Below are 18,395 nucleotides of genomic sequence, written 5' to 3' on the forward strand. Positions count from 1 at the left end.
TGAAACAGAAACATAGTTTTTCATTGATGTAATGAAAAGAGTCTAATGCTCAAAGTCAAAATTCTGTTTGCCACTAAAATAAAAAAAAAACTCAGTTAGGCCCCTCATGCAATTGCCAAGAATTTTGACTTAAGCTTTTGAGTTGGAAATTAATTCTTTGTTAGGTTGTGATCCCAGAGAGTGTCTCTGTATAATGGCTGGCTAGCCACTTTGCGAATTTTTTGCAAAAAAGGATTGATGAAAATTTGGTGTTATTATTTACTGATTGCATTTCTCATTTTTCTAGTATCATGCTGGAAATTAATATTTGTATTATCATGATCCGAGAGAGAATGACCAGCTAGCCCTATATGTGAAATTTTTACACAAGTAGATCAATGGCAATTAAGTGAAATTTTTACACAAGTAGATCAATGGCAATTAATTGGTTATCATTTACTGATTGCATTTGTTATTCTTTTTCTCTAATATTATGTTCTTTTTTTTCATTTCTTAGATATTATTACAACAAGACGACCAAAATATCTAGCTGGGAGAAGCCTTTTGAATTGATGACCTCAATAGAGGTGAGTTGATCGACAGACTTTGCTATCTTTCATTGTGGTGCTATTATTGCAGTAGCTTCTGATTTTTCTGGATGTTGCTTACACTTGATAAGCTTTATTCTAAAATCTTGACGTTCTTTCTCCAGGCACGTTATTCTATTTGCAAGAATGGTACTAGTTAATTGGAATTTATTCCCTTGTTCGTTTACCTTTCTGTTTTCTTTCCTATTTTGCATATGATTGCACGATGCTATAACTGGCACACTTTTAATTTGATTGGCATGTGCATTGCAATATTATCAAAGGAAAATACCAAATAACTGACAGAATGTTGTTCTTTTGTCCCTCAATTCCAAGTTAAAATGGGATTGCTCAACTTGTTTTGCATGCGATGACATGAAAGCTATCTTCTCCTGAAAAATTCAATTTGTAAATAAGAAAAGAAACAGCATGGAATCCTCTGTCTTCTTTCTCACTGTGAGTAATTTGAAGATGATGTTAATTAGTTGTTTATTTGTGGTGTCTGGGCCTCTTTCAACTGTTATCAAGGCAATCCTTTCCTTTGAGAACTCTTGAGATATACTGGCATCTGTCATATGTTGTACTACCTTTCACTATTTGAATATCATTCTTTTTGCAACTTACTTTCCGTGCTGCTTTCTGTAAATGAGTTGTGTAACTTCGGTAGCTTTAAAGATGCTTACAGGTACATGCTGTGCTACTCTGTTGAGAGGTAGGATAAGCTGTCAGTCTTTGCTGCTTGCTCTCCCTATCTTTCTTGAATGTCAGTAAACTTCTGTTATTTGTGTTATTTCTTTGACGTGTAGTATGACAGCCTTATTAATTTATCCCGTTGAATGCTTCTTCAACATTGTTATGGTCATTATGTTGATATTCGTAGGATATGTTACTAGATAATTATTATCTCTGCACGAGGACTTCTTGATAACTTTGGGATTTTCTGATGCTAAAAGCTCTCTGGATTTTATTCTGATTTTGCCCATCTTTGTTTCAGTTGCAAGTACATTTTTTTTCTTTTCAAATCAATGATCTGTCCGTCAGATCCAAAATTCTACTACTGGAGTCTAGTCATTATATTATCTAGGTCAGATTAACTGATGTGAAATGGAATATAAATGGTACAAATAGGAATGGCTCTAGTTGATTTTCCCTTAGTAAGGTTTCTGGCCTTTTGGTTCGTTCCAATTGCTTCTACGTTTCTGATGCATGAGAATCCTTTCTGCGTAGTTGTGCTGGTTTTGTTTTCAGAATGCTGGTTGTAACGGGCTGTCAGTTTGATATTAGTAGTTGTTAGGGTTGAACAATAGATTTGGTGCCTGAACTGCCACATTTAATCATTCCAGAATGGTTTAATTATATGCAAATTGACCCTCAAATTTGTTGTAAAACTTGTATGATAGTGATTAATAACAAGATCCGAAATTGGATTCCTTTAGTAAAAAAGAGTTGTAACATGTTCGGCCTAGAGCTTGCTTTTCTATGATTTAGGAGTAGTTGTCTCACCGGCCCTTTAGGAAAAATGGTCGTTCTTGTGGATAGCTGGCATTTGTGTTTTGCTTTTGGGGATTTTTGGAGATTTGAGTAGTCTAGGGAGGAGGTTTGGTCCTTGTTAGGTCTTTGGTGTGTTAGAACTTTTGTAATCATCCGTTAAGTTTTATTACTTGATTGGAGCTATTCTCTTTAATTTGACGAATTATAATTACCTTTATGAACCCAGTCATATTATCTTCTGCCTCCAGCTACCCTTCTGACAGAGAACCTAAACCTCTGCCTGAAGTCACCTGGATTCTTAGGAACTCACAAAGATCACTACTCTCATCCATCCATTTTAGAAACTGCCGTCTACCTAAAGTTCATGCCTCGACATTCTTATTCCACCCCTTCCACGCAGACCTAAGGGAATCTAGTTTTTTCGTAAAATAAAATTTAATACCTTCCATCTTGGGCCACCATTGAGATGGACTCTTGAAAAGGGAGGTGTTGAAGTCACATATTCTTTTTTCTTTTTTTTTTAATAGGAAACGGATATGTATAACTCATTAAACCCCACCACCAAGAGGTTGAATGTTGAAGAACCTTCCAAGAAGAATCGATGGAAGCATACTTATCTTCAAAAGTTCTGCTGTTTCTTTCATTCCAAATGCACCGTAAGATAGAACAAGTGGCACATCTCCAAAAGATTTTACCTTTGCCACCATAGGGAAAGCTATCTGGGCCTTCAAGCATCCAATCATCAACTTTGTTAGGAAGGCAGCAAGTTATCCCAAAGGTTTCAAGCAAATAGGACCACCCCTTTCTGGCAAACTCACAATGGAGGAATAAATGATCAAGAGTTTCCTCATCTTTCAGACACATACAGCAAATGGAGGGGCAAAGGGAGGCATTCTTGAGTTTCCTTTGAAGCTTATCCTGAGTGTTTAAGCTCCTATAGGCAAGGGACCATAGAAAGAACTTGACTTTTTTGGGGATTTTGAGCTTCCATACAAGGTTCACCATCGGGAAGGCGAGAGGAGAGATCCTCTTAGTACTATTCAAGAAGGCATCCAGGCATCTAACTTCCACTTGAGGCGGTCAGGGCTATCAAGAGGTGACCATGAGTTAAGGAGTTCCAAGATAGCCACCATGTCACCCAACTACCTATCAGAAAGCCCTCTTCTTAGGCCCAGGTTCCAACAGAGGCTGGAGGCACACCAGCAATCAATAACAGCTTCCTTTTTAAGAGATACAGTATGAATGTCATCACAGCTTCCTTTTCACGTATTCGCAAACCTTAAAAGGTCAAGGATTGACAATCCGACAAACCTATAAGATCAAGGATCCCAATAAGAGGTGCCACAAAAGTTGACAACCATACAAAACATGCTTCAAACTTTTTGAGACTGAGGGACAGAAGACAAAATCTGGTGGCAGTCCTCCCGTGGGAGATTTTCCTTGCAAAAATATGGCCATGAATTTCAAATTATTTTCAATAATTTCTCATGAATTTGGTGCTTTGTGGCTTGAACTAGTTTTTAAAAATATAGGACTGGTCAACCGGGGGGAATGGTTTGTTTAAGCTGTAAACTGCCAGAATGATAGTGCCAAACCTGTGCATCGTTATTCTAGATTTGTAATTATATTCGCAGAAAATCTTATGCTTTAAAGCAGGTTGTGTCACTCAAAATAAATTCAGTAGCATTGGATGATGGATACAAAACTCAACATGCAAAGTTGAAACATTGATCTTGTTCCCAGCACAAACAATAATTTTATTTGGGTTGGTTTAGGTTGAAATAAATTGAATCTGATGAGTGAGTTGGTTTATTGTTATTTGAAAATAATTGGATTCTTAATAGAGACCATAAGTAATTTACCTTGAATTAATCATATGAGCCTATATGTCTTTTCACTTGGTGACTCGGAATTACCCCATCTTCCTGCTTTCAGCTTCTTCTTCTTTTTGATGATTTTCTCTATTAAGAATAAGGTCTTTGGAATCAGACAATTCCTGAGAAAATCAAATTTTCTCTTTTGTTCTTAGCTTTGGTTGACAACTCACTTAGATAGAATATGGATATATGTTTTGTCCTCTCCCAGTTGGTGTATTATGTGTAAGCATTTTATGATCAAAATCAAATTCTCTCTCATTGCTGGATATTTTCGTTTGCATTTCTGCTTCTTTCATAGCAGCTAGGAAACTTTATTCAAGTCACATTGTGGGCAGAATTTTGAAGGAAAAGATAAAGTTCTTTGGTCAAATACGTTAAAGGGTTTATTTGGCAGATTTGGGTAGTTGGAAATTAGAGAGTTTTTGAAGATTAATCTATTTACTTGGGGTTGCTATATTTTTAGCCTCCACTAACCTATGACTTCCTTTTGCCGAATCCCATCGTGTTTCTTTACATTTTATTTCCTTTCTAAACTGTTTTTGTGGTAAATATCTTGACCTACACTCTCCTCAAAGTACATATTCACAAAACAATGATCAAAGTTCTTATAAATGACTGTTTACTAGAGTTTTGACTTGTCAAATTCTCATGTTTGTGACAGAGGGCAGATGCATCAACCAACTGGAAAGAGTTCACAAGTCCTGAAGGAAGGAAGTGAGCAATCTAATTCAACCAATCTAGTTTACTGCAAACATTTTGCTTCTTGAATGCTTTTTTGACTCATTAACCCTATTTAAAATTATGAATGTGGTACAGATATTATTATAACAAGATCACCAAGGAATCTAAATGGATCATTCCTGAGGAACTGAAGGTTCATTTAATATCTTTCTTGACCATGCATACTTGTAGCTTTTGACTTTTTATCTTTTGGTTATTAATTATTTCCCATGCTATTTTGGTTCATCGAATATGTGAAGTTGGCTCGGGAGAGAGTAGAGAAGTCATCTACTCTAGGAACAGAGAAGGAACCTGTTCCTCTTGAACTCCCTTCTGTTTCTACCCTGGAAGCACCATCTACTACTGCCGATACAGCAGCTACTGCCAAAGGACTAGCATCTAGCACAGTGTCAGTGACAGCTGCTGATTTACAAACTGATAAGGATGCCTCTCCTGGTGCTGTTTCAAGTGTAGAAACAAATGGTGGAGTTCAGTCACCCGTCAATATAGTTCCTTCTTCTTGTGCTATCTCAGAAAATGACAATACTGCTGGTGTTGTGGAGGATACTACTGTAGAACCCAGGTATTGGCAGTTATCTAAGTAAGCACTCTCTTTTGTTGGTATGTAGGGTGAGCTTGGGGTGACTTCTGAGGGTAATGTCTCTATTTGAAGCATGTTTTTATATGAACGCTTAAAGTGCTTTACTAAATGCTTTATAGTACTTTTCGAATTTTCGAAGTCACCTTTAATTATCGGAGTTTTTGAAATGTACTTTTATGAGGCCAAAACAATCTTCACTGCTACAAAATTCATGTCCTACACTTGCTAACCTGTAATCTGATTTTCATGCCATTTATATTCTCTCTCATAAAGCAAATAGTCGGAAACATGCATTTCTATGTAGTAGTAGGATAATTGAATGGAAGCATATAATTAAAGAGCTGAAAGCAAACTTACAAAAGGCTATGATAAAATTTTCAAGGTAGTGAGATCTCCGATGAATAAGTGTCTTAAAAGTTTTACCCAATGGTTGTTTTTAGTTGTTTGGAAGATAAAGAATTATGAAACAATCCAACTCCAAATACTTTGGCAAACCTAAAAGATAGGATCAACATCATCAACATTGTTAAGAAACAAACACACACACACACACAAAAAAAAAAAAGAAAGAAAGAAAGAAAGAACGAAAGAAAATTTAAATCCTAACTTGATCAGACCTTTCTATTGAAATTTTCATTTTCTATGCTAATTAAGATTTATTAATGTATAAATATGCAGGTTTGATTTGAACCAGCCCTATGCTCAGGATACTGAGAATTTGACAGATGGTGTTTCTGCCCAAGAACTTGAGGTAGAACTTGATTGTTTTTATTCTGTTTGGATATGTTATGTTTTCTCCACCCGTTATTAATGGTTCTTCATCACTATTAAGGAAACTAAGAAAGATATAGCAGAGGAGAAAGTCGAATTTACATTGGAAGAGAGAGCTATTGATCAGGAAACTTCAGCTTATCCAAATAAGCAGGTAATCTTCTAACCTACGTTGTCACTTTCAAGCTGAACTTTATGTTTTTTCTGATTATCAATCTTTTATGTAGGAAGCTAAAAATGCATTTAAAGCTCTTCTCGAGTCTGCCAATGTTGGTTCTGACTGGACTTGGGATCGGGTAATTGATCTAATTGTGTCCAAATTTCTGCTTGTAATTAAGCCACTATCTATAACTTGTATCTTAATCTATTAGGCCATGAGAATTATAATTAATGACAAGAGGTATGGTGCTCTGAAAACACTTGGAGAACGGAAGCAGGCTTTCAATGAGGTATGACACGCTGGACTATTTTATGCTAGTCCCCTTTTGTTACGAGTTGTCTACTTGTAATGCTATTAAATTTCTGAAAGATGCTCCTGTGATGCTGCTAGTGATTTGATTAAGTAATCTGTGCTTTGTTGTATGCCGTAGTTCCTTGGTCAAAGAAAAAAACAGGAAGTGGACGAAAGACGAATTAAACAGAAAAAAGCGCGGGAAGAATTCAGGAAGATGCTGGAAGTATGTTTCTTCTCTCAAAGCTCGTTTGAACCTATTCACGTGCAATTTTTTTAAAAAAATCTTTTACCTGTATCTGGTTCTGCGCAGGAGTCAACAGAGCTGACTTCATCAATGAGATGGGGGTTGATCTTCTACCCATTTACGTTCCTTTGCCGTTTTCACCTTTGTTATTATGGGTTGTTCGCTTTCTTTGTAATTTGTGACACTTATGAAAATTTTAATGAACAGCAAAGTCGAGTCGATATTTGAAAATGACGAACGATTCCAAGCAGTTGAAAGAGATAGGGACCGACGTGATCTCTTTGATAGCTTCTTGGAGGAACTCAAGACTAAGGTATGCATCTGTATGGCTCCCGCCTCTTCTATTTCGACCACGGCTTTGCTTTGATGGAAAAGTTCACTAGTTTTTCATCTTCCTTCTCTACTTTCATTTTTTTTTCCTAGTCTGCCATGAGGTCAGCTTGGCCTCTATTCTGTTTTGGCTTCTTTTTTATGAGCTGTTTATTATTTAACCAAACTCTAGAAGTTTATTAAAATGAATCTCTCTTCAAAATGAGAGGGGGGTCTTATTTATAGAAAAGATTAGTTACAAAATGATTAACTAACTAATGACTTCTCATGTAATTATAAAAAAAGGTCTTTCGGCCTTACAGCAAATCCACCCCTCCCAAAATCAAACACGCCCTCTAGTGAACTAGGAAGCTAAATGAAAATCATCTGGTGCATTGTTTGGCTTCAAATCAGCAACATTGAAGAGGGGGTTGACATGTAGATGTTCTGGAAGCTCAATTCGATAAGCATTGATACCATATTTTGCCAATACTTTACATGGTCCAAGCTGTCTATCTTTCAATTTATTATAAGTTCCCGTAGGAAATCTGCTATTGCGTAAATGACCCATAAGAAGATCTCCTTCAAATGTTACTTCTCCTTTTGACTTATCCTTAGCTTCTTTCTAGGATAAAGTTGTTTTTTTTCTAAATGATCATGTTCTTCCTTGTGTAATTCTTGAATTCTCTCCACCATATTTTCAGCTTTTATACTTACATCCATGAATGATGGTAAATTGGCAAGGTAAAAAATGTGAGTCTTGGAACTCGAGTGTAGACTATTTCAAATGGGCATCTTTCGGTTGATCTGTTTCTCATGTTTTTGAAAGCAAACTTGGCTTGTGCAAGTGCTAAGTCCCATTGTTTAGGTTTAGAACCACTTAAACAACATATTAGATTCCCCAAAGTTCGGTTGGTTACCTCTGTTTGATCGTTAGTTTAAGGATGAGATGTGGTACTAAATTTCAATGTATTGTCAAATTTCTTCCATAGAACACGCCAAAAATGACTAAGAAACTTGACATCTCTGTTTGACACAATGGATATAGGCACTCCATGGAGTCTAACAACTTCCCTAAAGAAGTGGTTAGCAATGTAAACCGCATCATTTGTTTTCTTGGAAGTTAAAAATGAGACATCTTGTTGAATCGATCAACAACTACCATGACTGCATCATATCCCTGTTGTGTTTCAGGAAGACCAAGTACAAAATCAACTGATAAGTCTTCCATGGTTGTGGGAATTGGTAAAGGTGTGTATAAGCCGACATTTGTTGAAGTCCCTTTGGCTCTTTGGCAGATGACACATCTTTTAATAAAGTTATTAGTGCCTCTTCGAATTTGAGGCCAATAGAATCTTATAGAGACTAATTCAGAAGTCTTGTCCTGACCAAAATGTCCCGCCAACCCCCCTGAGTGAGCTTCCTTTATTAAAGCCTCTCGAAGAGAGGTATGTGGGGTACATAATTTTTCACCTTTGAATAGGCCATCTACAATATTATGTAATTAGTGCAATTGTACCATGCTTTTTCAAAGTCCATATCTTCTTCATATAATTCTGGGAGATGGCTAAATGCAATCACTTCAGTAGAGAGAATGGTTAGCAATGAACTTTTACGACTCAAGGCATCGGTCACCTTGTTCTCTTAGCCGGCTTGATGTTTAATAACAACATCAAACTGTTGGATGTATGAAATCCATCTTGCATGCATCCTGCTTATGTTCTTTTGAGCTTGCATGTATTTCGATGAGAAATGATCGGTTAATAAAAGGAATTCCTTGGATATTAGGTAGTGCTCCCACTGCTTTAATGCTCGGACAAGAGCATATAACTCTTGTTCATAAGTGCTCCAAGCTTGCCTCGAAGGACTAAGCTTTTCAAGCTTGTCACTAAAATATTCAACCGGATGCCCTTGTTGAGGTAGGACAGCCCCACTTCCCACACCACAGGCGTCCACTGTTTAAGAGTCTGGAAGCTTTTGGACAGGACTGGCACTAAGTCTTTCTTTGATATTTTCAAAGCTGTCTTGCTGTTTTTGTCCCCAAAAGAAGTTCCCTTTCTTCAAGCAATCTGTGATAGGGGTTGTGATTGAGCTGAAGTTCTTAATGAACTTTCTATAGAAGGATGCTAAGCCAAGGAAGTGTTGGATATCCTTGACTGATGTAGGAACCGGCCAACATCTAATTGCTTCAATTTTCTTCGCATCCATCCTTATTTGATCTCTGCCAATGAGGACGCCAAGAAATGAAATTTCTTGAACAAGGAAAATGCACTTCTTGAGGTTGATATACAATTCATTCTTGGATAAGTGAAAAAGATCATGTAGGTGCTGCAAATGTTCTTCTTCATTCTTGCTATACACCAAAATGTCATCAAAATAAACTACAATGAATTTATTAGGGAAAGGATGTAGTACTTGGTTCATGAGCCTCATAAATGTGCTAGGGGCATTTGGTAGTCCGAATGGCATGACAAGCCATTCAAAGAGTTCCTCATTAGTTTTCAAAGCCGTTTCCCACTCATTGCCCGACCTTATTCTTATTTGATGGTAGCCACTCTTCAAATTAACTTTTGAGATGATCAATACCCCTCTAAGTTGATCAAGTAAGTCACTGATTCTTGAGATTGGGAAGCGGTATTTCACGGTTATATGAATGATTGCTCGACTATCTACACACATCCTCCAACTTCCATCCTTCTTTGGAGTAAGAAGGGTGGGCACTGCACATGGACTCAAGCTTCATTGGATGTGACCTTTCTTGAGGAGTTCTTCAATGTATTGGTGTAGAATTTCATACTCCTTTGGGCTCATTCGACAATGTGGTAGATGAAGAAGTGAAGCTCCTGGAATTAGGTCAATGTTGTGTTGAATCTCACGCAGAGGAGGTAAGTTTATAGGATCTTCTTTAATTTTCTGAAAATTTTCAAACGAGGCTTGTACTTGTGGAGGAATTTTTGGACTGTTTCTTCCACTGTACTGCCAGAAACTACCAACCCCAAGATGTCAGCTTCCCTTTATGTAGCAAGTTTCTTCCCACCGATTGTGATGAAGAGATGGTTGCTCCACTCTTCTTGGAGTTGATTCCATCTTCATTCTTCTTGTTTAAAGGCAACAATACTACTTTCTTGTCCATCCATTGAAACTCATAAGTATTTTCCCTCCCTTTGTGTGTAGCTTGAGTGTCATATTGCCATGGACGTCCCAACAAGACATAGCATACATCCATTTCTAGCACGTTGCACACTACTTGATCTTTGTAGCGATTTTCAATTGAAAGAGAGACTAAACAAATCTCACTAACGTATGCTTCACCTCCCTTCTTAATCCACCCGATTTTGTATGAACTAGGATGAGGTTCCACTTTGAGATTTGTGCTGTCACGAGCTTCTTCAACACAAAGTTTTCACTGCTGCCTCTGCCAATAATGACATTACATACCTTGGCATGGATTGTACAACGGGTTTTGAAAAGGCAATGCCTCTGTGGGTGAGATTCTCCCATTGGTTCAATCAAAATTCGTTGAAGAATGCAAGATAGTCTATCCTCCTCTTCGGGTTCAAGAAATTCTGCCTCCTCCTCTGATCCCTCATCATCTCCACAAGAATCATCTTCTTCTTCTCCAATTGCAACTATTTTTCATTGAGGGCAAGCATTGGAAAGGTGCCCACTTTGGCCACATCGAAAGCATTTGCCAAATGAGGGATGATTGTATGGATTTTGGGCTTTCTTTTTGAGTTCAAGATCTTCTTTCTTTTCATTCTAATCATCGGGTTTATCTTCCTCTTCTCCTTCGAGGATGATGGCTGATTGTGGGATGTATTCGGTAGGCCACTTTTCTTGCTTAAGGCAATCTCCCATGGCCCTCTTCTTGAAATTCTTTTGGAGCATGACTCATTTTGTTCTTTTACTATTTTAGCAAAAGAAATTGCTTCAGGAAGAGAATGAAAAGGTTGGAGCTTCACCTTTTCTTTGATTTCCAGCTGTAGACCTCCAACAAACCGAGCAATTAGATGTTGTTCATTCTTCATTAGATTGGTTCTTGCTTTCAAATGGTGAAACTCTTCGATATAATTAGCCAATGACCGAGCCCATTGTCTACAATTTTGGTAGTAGCTGTACAAGGTTTGCTCGTAATTAGGAGGTTGGAAACATTCCTTCATCAACTTCTTCATCTTCTCTCATGATTGAACTGGTCCCTTGCCCCTTCTTTGTCGATTTCCTTCAAGTTGATCCCACCATGCCGAGGCACCACCTTTTAACTTCAACGCTACTAAGTGGACTTTCTTATGCTCGGGCGTGTTCATGTAATTGAAGAAATTCTCGGTATTCTTGATCCAATCCAAGAACAACTCAATATTATGCTTCCCATCATAGCCCGATAAGTCAATTTTCATCTTAAAGTCTTGAGGTTCCCTTCTTCCTCCATAACAGCCATTTGCTCATCCCCTAAACTCATCAAACTCAATGTTTTGCTCTTCCCCACTAGAAGAACTCCAATCTTGGAATTCTTGGTTGCATTCTTGATAGTTTGGTTGTGGTTCTTGATAATGTGGTTGAGGTTCTTGATGATCCGGGGGTATCTCCACCGGAAACAATTATCTTGCCCCTTTTTTTGATGATTTTCTTGGCGAGCTCGCAGCCCCCATATATGCCCGAGATCCCTTCTTCCTCTCCTTCCCCATTCTTGAACGAATGGTTGGGCATTTTCTTGGTTTTGTGGTGCTGCCGACATCATCTCGATCTTCCTTGACAAACTTCCAATGTTTCTTGCACCGTGCTCATCATATTCTGTAAATCTCTCACAGAGGCCTCAACGGACAGCAAGCGTCTCGAGGAGGATCTTGGCGAGAGGGTGGGGAACTCCTCCACCTCTTGTTTTTTGTGAATGTTTCGACCCACTGGCTGTTTTTTTTTTTTTTCGGCCATTCGTCCGAGGAGTCTTGGACTGCTTTGATACCACTTTGGTGTCAAACCAAACTCTAGAAGTTTATCAAAATGAATCTCTCTTCAAATTGAGAGAGAGGGTCTTATTTATAGAAGAAATTAGTTACAAAATGATTAACTAACTAATAACTTCTTATGTAATTACAAAAAAGGGCCTTTCGATCTTACATCATATTTATTTATTATTTGTATGCTCATTGAATATCCTTTATTTTTCTCTATGAAAGTATGGTATTGTTGGAAAGTAGTGGATAAAATTCATTAACTTGTACATGCATTTAGCTGTAGTAAATAATATCCTGAGTAAAGTCTTACGAATGCTTGAAAAAAGTTCGATACATTATCTAGTGTCCCTGTTTGTATTTATCACTCACCACTTTTTAGCTTGAAACCTAAAATGATGTGGTGGATTTAAATGGTTAATTCAGCGCAAATAAAGTATGTGAATAATAGAAAATTCAACTGTTTGCACCACATCTTTAAAGGTGTTCATTCTTCACTTTCCCTTTTCTCTACATGATTTATGCTTTCAGTAAATATGACTTCTTAGTTGAGTTGCCGAAATGTAGCCGCGTTGTAGACAACTTATTAATTTTTTTTAACAACAATTTTTTTTCACTAATATGATGGTGGTTGATGGTTAGGAGCGTGCAAAAGCACAGGAGGAGCGGAGTCGAAACATTCTGGACTACAGAAAATTTTTGGAATCTTGTGACTTTATTAAGGTACTCTTTTAGGCCTTTTGCAATGTCTAAAAAATTCATTATTTATCATTGTTCTACTTAGCTTTACAAACTCAATTGAAGTGTTCTGCTATTTGTATTCCTTCAAGGCTAGTAGCCAGTGGCGTAAAGTACAAGACCGGTTAGAGGTTGATGAAAGATGTTCACGCCTTGAAAAAATTGATCGTTTGGAAATCTTCCAGGTAACCTTTTATTTTCCAACAATCATACTAATGTCTGTTTGTTTGTTTTTGTTTATTTATATTTTAGTGACTAATTAACGTTAAAACTCATTATATTAATGAGAAAAGGAGGAACAGCCTAGAGGCCTTGGGAAAGAGAGATCCCTAAGCCTAAAGAGGGGTTGCAAAAACATTATACTAATGTTTATAATGACTGACAATACAAATAATTGCAATAGATTGGCCTAAGAATTTAGGAGTACAACTAATTAATCCAAATGGCTTTCAGGGAGTGTTTCTTTTCATTGAAATACACATTTCTCCAATGTTAGAATGTGATTGGGGATAACATTCTTAGGGATCTCATTTCACACGTTATTCCATTGAATGGAGGGTTTGTAACATCCATCTTGCTTATATACTTTTCTCCACAAATTACATCTTTCAAATTCTTTTTGTACAAGCCTTCTCTCACAAATCTCTTTACATATGTATGCTTCTTTCACGAACTTCTCTTTACACACTCTTTTGCATGTACATCCACTTTCAAGTTTCACTATGCTCTCACTACATCTCTCCAACTCCACACACTGGTGATACTTTGTTTGATGCAGAAGTATGGTGAGGTTGTGGTCAGAAAATTGGTGGAACAGATCTGTGTGTGTGCACATGTGTTTCCATTCAAGTTTCTACATCCTTGGTGGATGTTGTCGTTGAGGAAGATTTCTGTGGAATCTTGTGTGGTTTTTGACAAAAGGAGATTGGTGGAGGTGAAAAAAGTGACTATTTTTCGTAAATTAGTGGTATTATGATTGGGAAGGCTTTTGATCTCTTTGTTTTTTCATTTTTGCACCATTGGGCTGAATGAGTCAGTTTCTTAATGGGGTAAGAGAAGTTTTGGAGTCCGGAGGAGCTTCGTTGGTGGGCTATTTGGGAATGTATCCAGGAGGGAACCTTGTTTTGGATAGGGCCATTGATGTAGAGAGGAGTTTTTAATGCGTCCGTGGATGGAGCGACAAGTGTTAGAGGGCCCAATGGATCAAAAGCCTATTGTTGGGTGATTTTAATTATCCCAAGGAAGATAATCATCATGAATATGGAGGGAGGCCAATAACTTAGTACGGTGAAGCATTGATTGGGAGGGGAGTAATTCCGAGGGAGAGCTGGAGAGGCAAAACCATCCACTAGATTTAAGATCCCACACTTTTTTTTAGTGTATATTTGGTTCAACTTTTCAATTGTTTAATTTTGAAAATAAGTCATTTTAAAAAAAATTGATGTGTTTGGCAATCACTCGAAATAGCTTTTGAAAAACTTTCAAAATTCATTTTAAAAAGTTTTTATCAAAAGAGTTGAAAAAAAAAGGACTTTTTTGAATTTTTTTTTCTCTAGTCAGCCCTTAATTCTTTTAGAACAACCTTTTAAAATAGAAGAACACCTTTTGTCTGAGCAGAACTCTTATGAAAGTATATTACAGGAATACCTACGTGACTTAGAGAAGGAAGAGGAGGAGCAGAGAAAAATACAGAAGGTACTTCTGTTTGCTTCCTTGTTTAATATTGTACTTTCCCTTCTTTAAGTAGGGTCCTTTTTAAGTTTTGTGTTCTATAGGAAGAATTGAGAAAGGCAGAACGTAAAAACCGTGATGAGTTCCGCAAGATGATGGAAGAACACATTGCTGCAGGGATTCTTACTCCTAAAATTCATTGGCGTGACTACTGCATGAAGGTTGACACTTGGCATTTTCTTTATTATTTTTCTTAATTATGGTAATAGCATTCTTAATAGTGGGTCAGGCATTTTTCTTTTTTGGCCAGGTATTTTGCTCTTTTTGTGTTATTCTTTAATTGTTTTTGTATGCTGAGAATATGCATTTCTCACCTCCACCCTCTTCATCTCCTCAGGTTAAAGAGTTACCTGCATATTTGGCTGTTGCTGCAAATACCTCTGGTTCAACTCCAAAAGATTTATTTGAAGATGTTGCTGAGGAGCTACAAAAACAAGTTAATCAACTATATCTTTTAATTTCTTCGCGAGTACCTTACTGACATTTTCATTCTTAAAAATGTTCTGATTTCTAGATAAATATGTTGATTTGGTTAAGGTTCTCGTGATAGGAGTAGAAAGCAAGGGGTAATATGGTGATTAATAAGTTAATTTGTTAAAAGTCTACTATGGGATAGGCAATATTGTGCGTGTTCGGTCTTGTGTTTCTCTGCTGCTGCTGCTGCTGCTGTTGTTTTGTTTCTTTTGTTTATTCTTCATTCTTTTCTTTTCTTTTCTTTTTGATNNTAAGAAATATCAGAAAGACTTCATTCCTAAAAAGAAACAAACTAGCAGAGAACAACCTAAAGGGCCAGGGGAACAAGGAGTCCCCTCCCCAAAATAAAGATTACTAGAAGACCTTCCAATCTAGGTTGGTAGAGTGAGAGGCGTAATTACAAAAATTGTGCTGGCTACTCCAATTAGAAGCTGTAAATTGTATAAGATCACAAAATACTCAAAAGAATTACACTTATTTGAAAATGTTATGTTATTTCTCTCCATATTAACCACAAAATAGCCTTCGACATTTCGCTCCAGAGCACATGGACTTGTCTTTCAACCCTCTTCCACTACGGAATGCTGTGTGGATTCAAATATCTGAATTGTAGGGGAGTTATTGTGTTTTTATAATCTTTCATCTTAAGTATTTGGTTTCTATAAGCTTGATTTAGCATGTGAACCTTTGAAAGATGGTATTGCAATTATTCTTCTATTTGAAGTACTATACTCCATTGCCGATCTTGTAATGTAGAAGGATTTCAGTTCTTTTCTGTCATAGAAGGGTACGTGTTTTCTGCATGAAATCTCTCCTGCACTATTTTCTATTTATAGCTGTATTATCTGTGATTCCATGCAAATACGTTTCTATGCTATGGCGTTGAGAAAGAAAATTTACCGAAAAAATAATCTGCAATACTCTGTTCTCACTATTCTCCTCTACTTTTGTATTGCTGAAATGCTGCTGTATTGGGGCTGATTCAATATTTTTTTTTTAATTTTTTTTTTTTTGGGGGGTTTTATTTTTGCAGTATCGTGATGACAAAACTAGAATAAAAGATGCTGTGAAGCTGCGGAAGGTATTTTCCATCTGCACAAGCATTTTTTACCTGTTCTGAATTAGTAGTTTATGATCTGATCTTTTGGGACCATCAGATTGCAATGTCATTGTCATGGACACTTGATGACTTTAAAGCTGCCATTTCAAAAGATATCGGTAATCCTGCAATACCAGACATCAACTTAAAGGTATTTTCCAGGCAAAATCATTCTTATTCTTGATGGAGTCTAGCATTCTACTTGAGATCAAGCCTTTTTAGGACATCTGCAATTCATTTGATATCATCTTGGAGTGATGGTTTTGAGTACTTTTTCTTTAGCTTGTATGGATGAATAAGTGATTGCTTCTAGTGTGTTCGATATGCTTTAGTTCAATCTTTGTTTGCTGCCTTGTTTCTGGATTTTTTCCTGTGGTGATCTCAGGAAGAATGTGCACATATTTCTGCTTATCTAGCAAGTCATATACTGTTTTGTTATGTGCGACAGACTCTGATGGGGATTTTTGTGTCCTAAATGCTTTGTACTATCAGAGCTCTACTGGAATATATTCCAGTGTCTGGAGGTACTTATGAGCTTGCACATCATTCACTAGCACCAGCGAGAAAACTTGTTTTTAGTTACATACTTCATTCTCTTGAATTTCTTGATGTAACAGCTACATTATTTGAACTTCAGAAAAAAAAAAAAAAAAAATCTAGGATTGACTTTAGGTCAGAAGCTCCTTGAAAAAATTTCCTCTATTGCTGGAAGTTAAAAGTTCATTTTACAATCTTTGTCCAATCTTTATCAAAGTCCATGAAATAACTTTCTCCAAGAAAGGTATCTGATTGTTCACTCCACAAAAGGGGAACAAAAATGGAAAAGAGAGGGGCATTGGTTGGTCTTCTTTAGAGATATTCTAGGTGTCTCAGGTTAGGATTCTGACCTTGTAAGGTGAGCTGTTATCCATGAGTGTTTTGTGGAATTCTCCTTCTACGGGTGTTCTGTTATGGAATATGGTAAGGGTGTAAATGGTTTGGTTTGGCTCGGTTTGAGGGTCAAATCAGAACCGAACCGCCTGAAATAATCAAGAAATCGTAAACCCAGAACTGAACCGCTCGAACTGATTATCAATGGTTTGGTTGGTTGGTTTGACGGTTTGCCATTGGAATTTATATTGTAGACCTGTACCTTTGCTGGGCCTAGACCCAATGGAATTGCAAGGAGGGGTTACTCTCACCCTCAGGGATAACGGTGCACCTACTAGCCAATTCAACCACAACCGGTCTCTGAAACGTATGTGACATTTAATATATATAACGGTCGGCTCGGCTATATTCGATTCTGTTTGGCCAAAACCCGAACCTTCCCTATTTAAACCCGTACCGACGTCAGTTTAATTGGATTTTCAGTTTTTTTTGGTTTTTACTTGCACCCCTAGAATATGGTGCTGTATGTCAGATATTTAGTATCTACAGGGAGAAAATTAGAAGACCTTGATGGCTTGTGTGATTGTAAGTAGTGCCAAGATAATGATGTCAACTTTTTTGTTCTAGTTCTATGTTTACCACGATACTTTTCTTCTCTATTCTAGTGTTAGAATAAATAATTTGTGCCCGCAGATGACCCATTGATTCTTTTGTTTCAGTTAGTAAGAGGGATCCTAAGCTAAAATATGGATTTTAAAAGCTAATCTAGGAAAGGGTGTCTTAGCCAATGTCAGTTACTGATTGGAAGTTGCATGCTGGATGAGATGTCTCAGGAGGAAATCGGCTAGTCCACCAAAACCAAAATATCTTCCATGGTCTCTCATTTTTTGTTTACGGGAATTTGTGATGTATCTGTATAAAGTAATATTGTTTATATGTGCTTGTATTTAATCTTTCACGTGATAAATTATTTGTATTAGACACCATCATTTTATTCATAGCAATAATTGCTGGCTTGAAATGCTTTCTATATTGTTCACGTGTTTTTTCTCGCGTTCTCCCCTTTTAATTATGCATGGACTATTGTTTGCAGTTAGTATTTGATGAGTTGCTTGAACGGGCGAGGGAGAAGGAGGAGAAAGAAGCTAAGAAGCGTAAACGTCTTGGAGATGATTTTTTCAATCTCTTATGTTCATTTAAGGTTTGTTTTGTTGTTTGCTCTGTGTGTCAGTTCATATCTTAGTTACGTAAGCTTAACTGAGTAAATGAGTGGGTTTTTTTATATTCTCTCTACACCAAAAACAAAAAGTAAATAAATAAAGATGAACGTAAGCTTAACCCATTTTCACCTTTTGCATTTATTGTAGGAAATATCTGCATATTCAAATTGGGAAGACTGTAGACGCCTTTTTGAAGGAAGCCAAGAATACAGGTATTCCTTTTTCTTCTCTCTCTCTCTCTCTCTCTCTCTCTCTTTTTTTTTTTTTTTTTTTTTTTTTTTTTT

At 37.0% G+C, this 18,395-nt stretch overlaps 1 protein-coding gene across 13 annotated transcripts in view; it reads left to right on the forward strand.

Moving 5' to 3' along the window:
* Positions 1-18,395, forward strand: part of LOC120091408 (pre-mRNA-processing protein 40A-like) — a 36,252-nt gene that overhangs the window by 4,055 nt on the left and 13,802 nt on the right. For all 13 annotated transcript variants that reach the window (XM_039049417.1, XM_039049420.1, XM_039049419.1 and 10 more), the window contains 20 exons: positions 497-566; positions 4,596-4,648; positions 4,751-4,808; positions 4,915-5,237; positions 5,934-6,006; positions 6,088-6,180; positions 6,254-6,322; positions 6,398-6,475; positions 6,617-6,703; positions 6,791-6,825; positions 6,932-7,037; positions 12,622-12,702; positions 12,810-12,902; positions 14,359-14,412; positions 14,493-14,609; positions 14,786-14,884; positions 15,956-16,003; positions 16,080-16,172; positions 17,985-18,092; positions 18,259-18,323. In XM_039049417.1, the coding sequence (XP_038905345.1) occupies positions 497-566; positions 4,596-4,648; positions 4,751-4,808; positions 4,915-5,237; positions 5,934-6,006; positions 6,088-6,180; positions 6,254-6,322; positions 6,398-6,475; positions 6,617-6,703; positions 6,791-6,825; positions 6,932-7,037; positions 12,622-12,702; positions 12,810-12,902; positions 14,359-14,412; positions 14,493-14,609; positions 14,786-14,884; positions 15,956-16,003; positions 16,080-16,172; positions 17,985-18,092; positions 18,259-18,323 (1,803 nt within the window). The remainder of the gene's footprint in view (positions 1-496; positions 567-4,595; positions 4,649-4,750; positions 4,809-4,914; positions 5,238-5,933; positions 6,007-6,087; positions 6,181-6,253; positions 6,323-6,397; positions 6,476-6,616; positions 6,704-6,790; positions 6,826-6,931; positions 7,038-12,621; positions 12,703-12,809; positions 12,903-14,358; positions 14,413-14,492; positions 14,610-14,785; positions 14,885-15,955; positions 16,004-16,079; positions 16,173-17,984; positions 18,093-18,258; positions 18,324-18,395) is intronic.

This window comes from Benincasa hispida, chromosome 11 (assembly GCF_009727055.1).
Source record: "Benincasa hispida cultivar B227 chromosome 11, ASM972705v1, whole genome shotgun sequence".
Taxonomy (NCBI): Eukaryota; Viridiplantae; Streptophyta; class Magnoliopsida; order Cucurbitales; family Cucurbitaceae; genus Benincasa; species Benincasa hispida.